Below are 14,082 nucleotides of genomic sequence, written 5' to 3' on the forward strand. Positions count from 1 at the left end.
TAACTGACGGATAGTTGAGGGATGTAACTGGAAGTGAGCAACATTAACAGGTGGGTTAACAATGGTCAACCACACTGCTGGGTTATTCTGTCTGCCATAGTCACCTAAAAGTCTTTCCGCTGGAGGCGGGTCTGCAGCCATGTCAACAGTGTTTTGATGTGAATCTGTGTCTGACTCAGATTTTTCAGAGTGAACAGAGACTGGTGTGCCAGGTGTGCCAGGTTCTTCGGTGTCAGAGTTTGCCAGTTTTTTTCTTCTAGCTTCTCTGAGCTTTGCGTGCAATGTTCTCTCTGGTTCTGCGTCAAAATGAAAATCAGCTGAGGTCTTACCTCGCATACACAGCTTTGATAGAAATTAGTTACAATAACAATAAAAATAAAATTAAACAGTAAATAAAATTTTGGATGCAGAGCAACAAAATTCTAATTGGAAATAAATTAATAAACTCTATTATCTTTGGCAGTCCCTGTAACACCCTTCTAAAATACCCCAAATATTTAATTAAACAACATATATCAATCAGAGTAAATATGCAATTAAGGGTGTCACACAATCATTTCACACCATTTTCCAAAATATCCTGTCATGCTCATTTATTTAATCAAAATAAAACATTTGCATAATACGCAGCGGATACAAACTAACAACATTCAAACCATGTAATACATTACATGTAAAGTTGTTCAACAACCAAATGAAAACATAGTAAAACATCCCGTCCCGATGTTACATCTACCAGAGCATGACCCACTAAGGAACTACACTAGACTCCAAGGACTAGCTCCTACTCAATCACTGCTCGTTACCTGAAACATAGTTGTAAGGGTGAGTTCCTCAATCAATATAGTAAGCATTATAAAATGTCATGTAATGCTAAGTAATTTAACACATATCATCACCCTAATCAGATTACACATATACAGCAACGGCAATATCAACTCATAATCATCATCATCATCATACTCAAACTCAACACAACCATAAAACACACGTATAATATTGGAATACATCCATTCATATTATACGCCATACATACATACATTATGCAATGAGACTCCATGCATGCGGTACCGACTATTCGTGAACATATAGTTCAACCTCACCGACCAAATCCAGGTACGGCTACCAAGCCCACTAGTCCCACTCATTTGAGACCTAGTGACTCACTCACTAATTCCTCACCATGGGAATTAGCTACCACCCCAAGGGCCATGATATGCACGCTAATCACCTAGCATGCAAACATCAACAACAATCCACAATACTAACTCACTAATTCCTCACCATGGGAATTAGCTACCACCATAAAGGCCACAATATGCAAGCTAAATCACTTAGTCATGCAAACATCAACAATCATCCACAATGGACATATGCTCACACTCTAAGCCATAAACAGTCCATTCATAATTTCATACACAATAGATACATTTCACAACATTATGCATACCATCATAATCAATCATAGTATTAGCACACTCTACTAATACCTATACTACTCAAAACAACGGGAAATGATCCCTACTCTATCATACCTCAGCTAAATTACATTATCCAGCTGAACAACCAAAAACTGCACAACAACAACACAGAAAAATCACAATCCTGCCCATACGCGTATTGCCTAGTCTCATACGCGTATGGCCCATCTCCTGACCAAATCCCATACGCGTACCACCTATCTCATACGCGTATGCTACGCGTACCACTTCCCCATACGCGTACCAACAGAGACCAAACCACGTTCAAAACATCATTTTCCTCATCCATACGCGTATTGCCTAGTGCCATACGCGTACCAGACCATCTCATACGCGTATTGCCTAGTGCCATACGCGTACCAGACCATCTCATACGCGTATTGCCTAGTGCCATACGCGTATGACCAGAAACCAGAATTTCCAGATCTGCTATGGTTTTCTCTGCTACGAAATTCCTCAGATCCAACCTTCCACAGTCCAATTTTACACAGTATTCGTTCATATCATCTAACACAAATCATATCTTATTCAATCTCACCAATCCTAACACTATTGCATCTAATTCCTACGAATTTCCTTCAATTTAAATCCAGATTCGTTCATCCCAAAAGTTCACAATTTTCAGCATAATTATTCCAATCAGAGGTAAATCAATGGTTTATCACTACCCATTACATATTATCCCATAATACCCATTAAACGATGATAAACCCCCCTTACCTGAGTCAATCCGGCAAATCTCGGAGCTCCAAGCTTTTCCTTCCTTCAACCCTTGTTCTCTTGCTCTTTTTCCACTTTCTGTCTCTTTTCCCTTTTCACGTGAAAAATAACTCTTTTTACCAAATGGAACCTTTTTACTGATTTCTACTTTTATTCCAATAATAATAATAAAAATAATCCAATAATAATAATCCCAATAATAATATTCCAATTATTTAATTAAATTAATAAATATATTATTAACTTAAATTAAATAATTATCTTATTTTATCGGGGTGTTACAACTCTCCCCCACTAAAAGAGTTTTCGTCCTCGAAAACATACCTCAAGCGAATAACTCCGGATACGACTCCTTCATCTGGCTCTCAAGTTCCCAAGTCACATTGCCACCTACTGGTCCTCCCCAAGCTACCTTCACCAAGGCAATCTCTTTACCCCGCAACTGCTTCAACTCTTGATCCTCGATCCTCATAGGTGATGTTTCAACAGTCAGGTTATCTCTCACCTGGGCATCATCTACTTGGACCACATGCGACGGATCATGAATGTACCTCCTCAACTGAGACACATGAAAAACCTCATGCAAATTCGCAAGTGACGGCGGTAAAGCGATACGATAGGCTACCTCCCCTATCTTCTCCAAAATCTGATAAGGACCAATAAATCGAGGTGTCAACTTCTTCGACTTCAAAGCTCGACCAACCCCAGTTATCGGAGTAACACGAAGAAACACATGATCTCCTTCTTGAAACTCAAGCGACTTCCTCCTCTTGTCGTGATAATTCTTCTGACGACTCTGAGCAATCCTCATCTTCTCCTGAATCATTTTAATCTTTTCCGTAGTTTGTTGAACAATCTCCGGTCCAATCACAGCACTCTCACCGGACTCATACCAACATAAAGGTGTCCGACATCTCCTACCATACAAAGCTTCAAACGGTGCCATACCAATGCTCGAGTGAAAACTATTGTTGTAGGTAAACTCAATCAAAGGTAAATAACAATCCCAAGCACCTCCCTTTTCCAAAACACAAGCCCTCAAAAGATCCTCTAGTGACTGAATCATCCTCTCAGTCTGACCATCAGTCTGCGGATGATATGCAGAACTCAATCTCAGCTTAGTTCCCAAAGCCCTCTGCAAGCCTTCCCAGAACTTCGATGTAAATCTAGGATCTCTGTCCGAAACAATACTCGACGGAATACCATGCAAACTTACAATCTTCTCAATATACAACTCGGCTAATCTCTCCAATGGATAGTCCATTCTGATCGGAATAAAATGAGCCGATTTTGTCAATCTGTCAACAATCACCCAAATCGCTTCAAAATTCTTACTCGTCCTCGGTAAACCAGAAACAAAATCCATACTGATACTATCCCACTTCCACTCTGGAATAGCCAACGGTTGCATTAGCCCAGACGGCTTCTGATGCTCAATCTTCGACTTCTGACAAGTCAAACAAGAATAAACAAAACTTGCAATTTCTCTTTTCATTCCCGGCCACCAAAATAACTGTTTCAAATCATGATACATCTTCGTAGCTCCAGGATGAATACTCAGGCCACTACGATGTCCTTCCTCGAGAATACTCTTCTTAAGTTCGGTAACATCCGGAATACACACCCGATTACCAAATTTCAAAACACCATTCTCATCAACTCTGAATTCACCACCTTGACCTTGATTCACTAGAGTTAACTTGTCAACCGAAAGCACATCGGATTTCTGACCCTCTCTAATCTCATCCAGAATACCACTCGTAAACTTCAACATTCCCAATTTAACACTATTGTGAGTACTCTCACACACCAAACTCAAGTCTCTAAACTGCTCAATTAAATCCAATTCTTTAACCATTAACATAGACATATGCAATGATTTCCGACTCAATGCATCAGCTACTACGTTTGCTTTACCCGGATGGTAATTCAAACCAAAGTCATAATCCTTCAGAAACTCTAACCATCTCCTTTGTCTCATATTCAGCTCTTTCTGATCAAACAAATACTTTAAACTTTTATGGTCACTGAAAACCTCAAATCTTGACCCGTACAAGTAATGCCTCCATAACTTCAGAACAAATACCACAGCTGCCAACTCTAAATCGTGTGTCGGATAGTTCCTCTCATGAACCCTCAGTTGTCTCGAAGCATAAGCTATAACCTGCTTATTCTGCATCAACACACCACCCAAACCCAACAATGACGCATCACAGTACACCTCAAATGATTCTGACGAACTCGGTAATATCAGAATAGGAGCAGTAGTTAACCTTCTCTTTAACTCTTGGAAACCTTCTTCACATTTTGAGTCCCAAACAAACGCTTGCCCCTTTCTAGTCAACATCGTCAACGGTAACGCCAACTTAGAAAATCCCTCAATGAACTTCCTATAATAACCAGCCAACCCAAGGAAACTTCGAATCTCAGCAACAGACTTCGGAGCTTCCCACTTAGATACCGCTTCTATCTTAGAAGGATCAACAGCAACACCACCTCTTGAAATCACATGACCAAGAAAACTGACCTCTTCTAACCAAAACTCACACTTAGACAGTTTAGCAAATAACTTCTTTTCTCGTAGAACTCTTAAAACCATTCTCAAATGCTCAGCATGCTCTTCTTCAGATTTCGAATACACCAAAATATCGTCAATAAACACCACAACGAACTGATCTAGGTACGGATGGAAAATCCTATTCATATACTCCATAAATACTCCAGGCGCATTAGTCACACCAAAAGGCATTACAGAATACTCATAATGTCCACACCTTGTTCTGAAAGCAGTCTTCTGAATATCCTCAGTCTTCACACGTATCTGATGATACCCAGATCTCAAATCTATTTTGCTGAACACACTTGCACCAACCAACTGATCCATCAAATCATCAATCCTCGGCAAAGGATACCGATTCTTGATCGTCACTTTATTCAGTTGCCTGTAGTCCATACACAACCTCATAGTACCTTCTTTCTTCTTAACCAATAACACTGGTGCACCCCACGGTGACACACTCGGACGAATAAATTTCTCATCCAACAGATCTTCCAACTGACCTTTCAATTCAGTTAACTCAACAGCAGACATACGGTACGGAGCCATCGATATCGGCCTAGTACCAGGTACCAAATCAATCGAGAACTCAACTTCACGCTCTGGCGGCAATTCATTCACTTCTTCAGGAAACACATCAGGAAAATCACACACCACGGCTAGATCGCAAATCACCAGTTTATCTTTAGCCTCCAAAGTCGCTAACAGCATAAACAACTCTGCCCCATCTGCTACTGCATCATTCACCTGCCTTGCAGATAGAAACAAACTCTTTCCTTCCTCAATCTCAGGAAATATCACAGTCTTATCAAAACAATTGATATAGACTCGGTTAAACACCAATCAGTTCATACCCAGGATAACATCAATCTGCACTAGTGGAAGACACACGAGGTCTATCCAAAAGTCTCTACCAAAAATACTCAAAGGACAATTTAAACAAACTGAAGTAGTAGTCACTGAACCCTTCGCAGGAGTATCAATCACCATACTACCAGGCATCTCAGATATCTCTAGTTTAAGTTTCACAGCACAATCCAAAGATATAAAGGAATGAGTCGCACCTGTGTCAATAATAGCTACAAGAGGAAAGCCATTAATATAACACGTACCTAGGATCAAACGATCATCTGCAGAAGTCTCAGAACCCGATAAAGCAAAGACCTTGCCTCCCGACTGATTCTCCTTCTTCGGCTTAGGACACTGTGGACTGATATGACCCACCTCTCCACAGTTGAAACAAGTCACCGTCTTCAACCGGCAGTCTGCAGCCAAGTGACCACCTTTTCCACACTTGAAACACTTCTTCTCATTACTGGTACACTCATGGATACGATGTCCAGCCTGACCACATCTGTAACACTTAGCAGGGGCACTAGAGTCTCCCCCACTAGGCCTCTTCATCCCACTCTGTCTCTGGAAACCTTTGCCAGCTGCATACGGTTTCCCACGATCATTCTGACTCTTGCCTTTCCTATCAACCCTCTGCTGATAGCTCTCTGCTCTAGCCTTGGTATCCTGCTCAAAAATCCTGCAACAGTCAACCAAATCAGAAAACACCCTAATCCGCTGATACCCAATAGCCTGCTTGATCTCGGGACGTAACCCGTTCTCAAACTTCACACACTTTGAAAATTCCCCAGTAGCCTCGTTATAGGGAGTGTAATACTTCGACAACTCTGTGAACTTAGCAGCATACTCAGTAACAGACCGGTTGCCCTGTTTCAATTCCAAGAACTCTATCTCTTTCTTTCCTCTGACATCCTCTGGAAAGTACTTCCTCAGGAATCTCTCTCTGAACACTGCCCAAGTGATCTCAGCATTCCCAGCAGATTCCAACTCCGTGCGGGTAGCAACCCACCAATCATCTGCTTCTTCTGACAGCATATGCGTACCGAACCTGACCTTCTGGTTATCGGCGCACTCAGTCACTCGGAAGATCCTCTCGATCTCCTTCAACCACTTCTGAGCACCATCTGGATCGTATGCTCCCTTGAACATTGGAGGATTGTTCTTCTGGAACTCACTCAGTTGACGAGCAGCTCCCATTCCCATAACATTCGGATTCCCTCCAAGTACTCCAGCTAGCATACCCAGAGCCTCAGCAATCGCAGCATCGTCTCTACCTCTTCCAGCCATCTCTATTCTGAAAACCCAACAAGCTAAAACAATAAGTACTGATAGGGTTACACAACACCTATCCCGTACAGGGGAAACAGAATAATTACGACTCGACTCGACCGACTATGCTCTGATACCACTAATGTAACACCCTTCTAAAATACCCCAAATATTTAATTAAACAACATATATCAATCAGAGTAAATATGCAATTAAGGGTGTCACACAATCATTTCACACCATTTTCCAAAATATCCTGTCATGCTCATTTATTTAATCAAAATAAAACATTTGCATAATACGCAGCGGATACAAACTAACAACATTCAAACCATGTAATACATTACATGTAAAGTTGTTCAACAACCAAATGAAAACATAGTAAAACATCCCGTCCCGATGTTACATCTACCAGAGCATGACCCACTAAGGAACTACACTAGACTCCAAGGACTAGCTCCTACTCAATCACTGCTCGTTACCTGAAACATAGTTGTAAGGGTGAGTTCCTCAATCAATATAGTAAGCATTATAAAATGTCATGTAATGCTAAGTAATTTAACACATATCATCACCCTAATCAGATTACACATATACAGCAACGGCAATATCAACTCATAATCATCATCATCATCATACTCAAACTCAACACAACCATAAAACACACGTATAATATTGGAATACATCCATTCATATTATACGCCATACATACATACATTATGCAATGAGACTCCATGCATGCGGTACCGACTATTTGTGAACATATAGTTCAACCTCACCGACCAAATCCAGGTACGGCTACCAAGCCCACTAGTCCCACTCATTTGAGACCTAGTGACTCACTCACTAATTCCTCACCATGGGAATTAGCTACCACCCCAAGGGCCATGATATGCACGCTAATCACCTAGCATGCAAACATCAACAACAATCCACAATACTAACTCACTAATTCCTCACCATGGGAATTAGCTACCACCATAAAGGCCACAATATGCAAGCTAAATCACTTAGTCATGCAAACATCAACAATCATCCACAATGGACATATGCTCACACTCTAAGCCATAAACAGTCCATTCATAATTTCATACACAATAGATACATTTCACAACATTATGCATACCATCATAATCAATCATAGTATTAGCACACTCTACTAATACCTATACTACTCAAAACAACGGGAAATGATCCCTACTCTATCATACCTCAGCTAAATTACATTATCCAGCTGAACAACCAAAAACTGCACAACAACAACACAGAAAAATCACAATCCTGCCCATACGCGTATTGCCTAGTCTCATACGCGTATGGCCCATCTCCTGACCAAATCCCATACGCGTACCACCTATCTCATACGCGTATGCTACGCGTACCACTTCCCCATACGCGTACCAACAGAGACCAAACCACGTTCAAAACATCATTTTCCTCATCCATACGCGTATTGCCTAGTGCCATACGCGTACCAGACCATCTCATACGCGTATTGCCTAGTGCCATACGCGTATGACCAGAAACCAGAATTTCCAGATCTGCTATGGTTTTCTCTGCTACGAAATTCCTCAGATCCAACCTTCCACAGTCCAATTTTACACAGTATTCGTTCATATCATCTAACACAAATCATATCTTATTCAATCTCACCAATCCTAACACTATTGCATCTAATTCCTACGAATTTCCTTCAATTTAAATCCAGATTCGTTCATCCCAAAAGTTCACAATTTTCAGCATAATTATTCCAATCAGAGGTAAATCAATGGTTTATCACTACCCATTACATATTATCCCATAATACCCATTAAACGATGATAAACCCCCCTTACCTGAGTCAATCCGGCAAATCTCGGAGCTCCGAGCTTTTCCTTCCTTCAACCCTTGTTCTCTTGCTCTTTTTCCACTTTCTGTCTCTTTTCCCTTTTCACGTGAAAAATAACTCTTTTTACCAAATGGAACCTTTTTACTGATTTCTACTTTTATTCCAATAATAATAATAAAAATAATCCAATAATAATAATCCCAATAATAATATTCCAATTATTTAATTAAATTAATAAATATATTATTAACTTAAATTAAATAATTATCTTATTTTATCGGGGTGTTACAGTCCCCGGCAACGGCGCCAAAAACTTGATGGGAAAATAGCAAGTGTACTATTTTTCTCACTGTAGTAATAAAAGGGAAATTCCCCGTTTGTCGATCTCAAGGACTGCTTGATGATACAGAGTTTATAAATTATTTCAATTAGACAAAAAACCTTTGGTTTTTGTGTTGTGAGTAATTATACTATCAATATCAAATAAATAAAACAAATAAAATGGTTGAACGAGAGACAAATTAGAGTAGATTGCTAGGGTTCGATGAATGAAACTTCCTGTAACAGATATAATTTATGAAGGCTTTGACAATAATCTTGTTCAATTGATTCCGGTCCTCAAGGGTATCTATTCCTAATTCCTTAGTGAAAAGACATTTGATTATGTAACCTAATTACTATGTCCATAAATAATTAAGTTCATACTCAAGCATTCGAATATCAAGAATTACCGGTCAGATAGAATATCCCTAGTCCTAGGTGATTTTTACTATCCAAAGTTCTTATACAGATCAATGAATAATTGCTGTCCAGCTTAAACTATTCATATTAATCATCATTCGTTGGTCCGACGAATAAAGCATAAAGAACGGTAATATGAACAAATCAATTGAGATGAAGAAATAGTCAATGCATTCATAAACATAAAATCTGTCACATTCAGAATCAGGGTCACCCCCCTAGCAATGAGGGGTTTAGCTACTCATAATAGAAATAAAAACAAAGATAAAAATTGTTGTCATTACAGATTCTCTTGAGAAATCAATCTTCAATCGTCGAAAAACTCTTGAACATATGAATCCTCTGATAATCCTTGAGTCTCCAGCTCTCAAAACGCTTCTTTCTTTTCTCCAAAATTGTCCAACCCCAGCAAAATCGCGTTCTCCCGTATAAATAGCTACGCAGCTGGGCTTTTCCGGATTCTGGGCTTCATACGCGTATTGCGCTGCACGTTACGCGTATTGCTCTGTACCATACGCGTATTGCACGTAAGACAACATCTGTTACGCGTATTGCACGTAAGACAACATCTGATACGCGTATTGCTAACTCCCATACGCGTATCACCAGAAGCTTGTCTTCTTGCTTGATTTTCCACTCCTTTGGTCCTTTGCATATACTACGCGTAATGGGAAGGTCCATACGCGTATCATGTAAGGCCATACGCATATGAACAGCAGGTTCTCCAAGAATTGATTTTTTCTTCCGTTTTCTTGCTCTGGCTCAATTTCGCATCTGACGTTTGATTCCCTAAGCTTCCAAACTAGTTTTTGACCTGCTAACATACCCAAAAGTGTAAAATATCCTCAAGAAACTCATAAGTAACAACACACTCTATATTATAGAATTGAGCTTATATCTAACTAAAAATGCTTAAGTTTACGCAGTTTACCTGACTTATTTACGGTTAAATAGTGAAATACCTAGCATAAATGGTGACTGATCATGAAGCACGATTGGCACGGGTCTACAAGGTTCATGGCAAGCTCAAAATTGGTCCTGCAATGCTGCAGAGTGCTCTTTGACTTGTTGAATGCAAGGTTTGTTCAAGGCTCAATGCAGGTTAACCTTGCTACAATGTTAGGTATCCTGGCTGGTTGAAGGTAGCAGACATTGTGCATATGGTTGTAGGTCTTGTGTACTGGCCCTTTTTTGTGGTTCTGACTTGCTTGAATACAGGGTTTCACTTGGTTTTCCTGTGTGTCATTGTAGGTAAGCATGGCTTATGATGAAGCACGATTGGCATGGGTCTACAAGGTTCATGGAAAGCTCAAAATTGGTCCTGCAATGCTGCAAAGTGCTCTTTGACTTGGTTTCCTGCTGGCTGCAAGATGTGGATGGTTTGGTAACATTGCAGGATGTTGTTTGCAAAAGTTGTTTGCTCCAATGTTCTACCATCTTCCTGCAGACAGTGCATGAACCATTTGCCTGCCGATTTCATTGACCATGATTTTTGTCAGTTGCAGGTTCAGGTTGTATTGTTCATGGTAATATGCTCATGTTGCAAGTGGGTTAGATGCAAGACCTGGTGGTTGCATTATTGGTCTTGTAGCAGGTTGTTATGTTGGCATAATGATGATGATAACATGGAGGTCTTAATGCATGCCCATAGTTGCAGCAGGCAGAGCAAGGAAGGTGTTTGTATGTTGCGATGGTTGTGAATGATGTAGCAAGGCATGTGTAGGTATGTTGCAGCAAGCAAGGCAAGACAGGGTTCATGTGCTTGCAACCATGGTAAGCATTTCTTTCTTGCTGAATTTTGGCCAATTGGTCTTCAAGGTGTCTTAGGCAATGCTTGTGTGGTTGTTTGAATGAGTTCATGGACTGATTACAGGGCTGGATCTTATGCTGCAGTTTTCATGGCTTGGTGTTTTGTAGGTTTATGGAATTGGACGTGATATTTGCAACGTTACTTGTGAATGAAGAAACAAGGTGAAAGTAAGCAATCATGGCCTTTGGATGGTGGACCAAGACCAATGTGATGTGATCAGGATTAGGTTTGGAAAATTAGGGCTTTAAGATTTTGGGTTGACTTTGGTCATAGTTGACCAAAAAGCCAACTGTTGACCAAAGTCAACAATTGGTCAAAATCTCTTTTTCTTTGTAAATGGACAATGAATTGTTGACTAGGATAAAATTTTGGGTTTTTGGATTTTGGGTTGACTTTGGTCAAAGTTGACCAAAAAATCAATTGTTGACCAAAGTCAACATTTGGTCAAAAATGTCAAGACTTGTATTTTCTTGTGTAGAATCATATGTAATGGTTTAAAATGACATGGAATGGATTGAAATGGTTTGAAAAGTGATTGAAATTGGTTTTACAATTGGTTTATTTATGACTTGGATGTTTGACTTTTGAAAAGAAAATACCTTGATTGATAATGTTTATGGACAAGCCATGAAATGAGACCATACGATTAGGGTTTTGATATAGTACCCATGAACCAATGACATGACTAGTAAATGGCTTGAAATACAAGAAGTTTGGTTGTTCAGATGATCAGGACCATAGATATATCCACAACCATATAATTAACACCATTGACTTTGGACCAAGACCAATGCTCCAAGAAAGGTTAGGCCAAGCAAATTGACAAATGGTGAAGATTGAGGGGTCATGAATGCATAGTGAAGCCACCAAGTTCATCTTATTCACCATCTTCTGATTAGGGCTTTGGAGACCAAGATAAGGCCTGGGGAAGCTCCATGAAGTCATGCCTTGAGGAATTAGGGCTTTGAAGGCCCTAGATTGTCTGGTCACACCTTTGTTGAAATCAAACCTTCACCACCATCATTAGGGTTTCACATCCCCCATGTTGATGATATGGTTAGCCCATGCCTTTGGGCTTTGATATCCATACAAACCCTAGCTTTACAAGCCCAAGTTTCTTCTGAATCCATGAGGAATGATGCATGCGGATGAATTATGAATGTATGCAAGTGATCTCCTGATCAAGTGATTGGATGAATAGGTGAGAAAAGGGGAGGGCAAATTTTGGGGTACAACAATGTGAGGTTACAAACGCATAAACGGTAGCTCGAATTGATTCAAACGGAGGAAAAGGAAACAATTAACGATTTTGAGATAAAAATCACTCGCTTGGTGAACCAAGTGAAGGCGTGTGGAGAAACCATTACGGAGCAGAATGTTGTTGCTAAGAACTTGCGTTCTTTAACACCAAGATTCGATAACATAGTTGTGGAGATTGAGGAGTCGAAGGATTTTGTGACGATGAGAAAAGAGGAGCTACAAACTTCTATTGAGGCTAATGGGTAAAGGATGGAGTAGAGTAACCACGATAAGGCAAAGACAGAGATAGCTTTGCAAGCTAATTTCAATGAGCAGGACAAGATATCGAAAAGAAAATGAACCTTGAAGAACAAAGGGAATTTTCAGAATTTTGGTGGAAAAGAGTCCCAAAATTCAAAGAATTCGATGAGTCAAAAGGGTGAAAGCAGCTACAACAAACACGATGGTTATGGAGATTTAGAGGTGAAAGAAATAGATTTGACAATAGCAAGGAGCAATGCTACAAGTGTCAATAGTTTGGTCATTTTGCAAAAGAATGAAATGCAAATAAGAAGGAATCTCAAGGGGATGAAGCCAAGGTTGCAAGGCAAGAGTTTGATAAATAGAATAAACTCTTGGTCATGATCAGGAAGCGAATTATAGCAATTTACAGTTGCGGGCCAGCAGCTGCAGTGGCTCAAAGAATGCAGAAAAATTGGGCTGCAGCCGGTTGAATGATACGGTTGACCGATTGCGTGAAGAGGAAGACATAATGATGAGTATGAAAGGAGTTCAGTGTAGTGAGGACTGGTATTTGGACTTGGGTTGTTCAACTCATATGACGGGAAGAAAAGATTGGTTTGTTAAAATCAATCGGGCCATGAAGAATAAATTAAAGTTTATGGGTGACACTACTCTAATGATCGACGGTATTAGTGATGTTTTAATCATGAGAAGGGATGGAGGACATTCCTTGATCAAATATGTCTTTTATATTTCGGGAATTAAATGTAACCTTCTAAGTATTGGCCAATTTCTTGAGACGGGGTAGGTGATGATTCTTGTTGGATATCACTCTACCGGTGCTTACAAACTGTTTGATGTTGTTAACAGGAGGATCGTGATCAGTCGGGATATCATAATCGATGAAATGAAGCAGCTAAAATAGGGTGTAACCGGTTACCAGTAGTTTGTAACCGGTTACATGCAGGCTGTAACCGGTTACCAGTATCTTGTAATCGGTTACAGTTCTAAATTTGGATTTTGAGGTTGTAGGAAGTACATGACAACATGTCGTCAAAGCCCGTGATGAAGGAAATGTTAGGAGGTCAATAAGGAAAATGTGTTTGCCTCAGAGACTCCAGGATTGTGAGTTGTTTCATGACAATGAGGTCAATGATGATGGTGATTTCGTTTACTTTGCACTAATGGCCGAATCTGAACCCGTTAATGCGGAAGAGGCTTTAAGTGATCCAAAGTGGATTTGTGCTATGAAAGAGGAGCTGGAATCCATTAAGAAAAACACTAATTGGGAGCTTGTTGATCTACCAAAAGGGAAGAAGTAAATTGGTATGAAATGGTTGTT

The 14,082-nt window shown here is 40.0% G+C and overlaps 1 protein-coding gene across 1 annotated transcript; it reads left to right on the forward strand.

The window, feature by feature from the left end:
• Positions 1–12,923: 12,923 nt before the first annotated feature.
• LOC127081781 (uncharacterized) lies at positions 12,924–13,548 on the forward strand. Its single transcript, XM_051021997.1, has 2 exons — positions 12,924–13,037; positions 13,147–13,548. The coding sequence occupies exons 1-2, from the start codon at positions 12,924–12,926 to the stop codon at positions 13,546–13,548; spliced, it is 516 nt and encodes a 171-aa protein (XP_050877954.1).
• The last annotated feature ends 534 nt before the right edge of the window (positions 13,549–14,082 follow it).

This window comes from Lathyrus oleraceus, chromosome 5 (assembly GCF_024323335.1).
Source record: "Lathyrus oleraceus cultivar Zhongwan6 chromosome 5, CAAS_Psat_ZW6_1.0, whole genome shotgun sequence".
Lineage (NCBI taxonomy): Eukaryota > Viridiplantae > Streptophyta > Magnoliopsida > Fabales > Fabaceae > Lathyrus > Lathyrus oleraceus.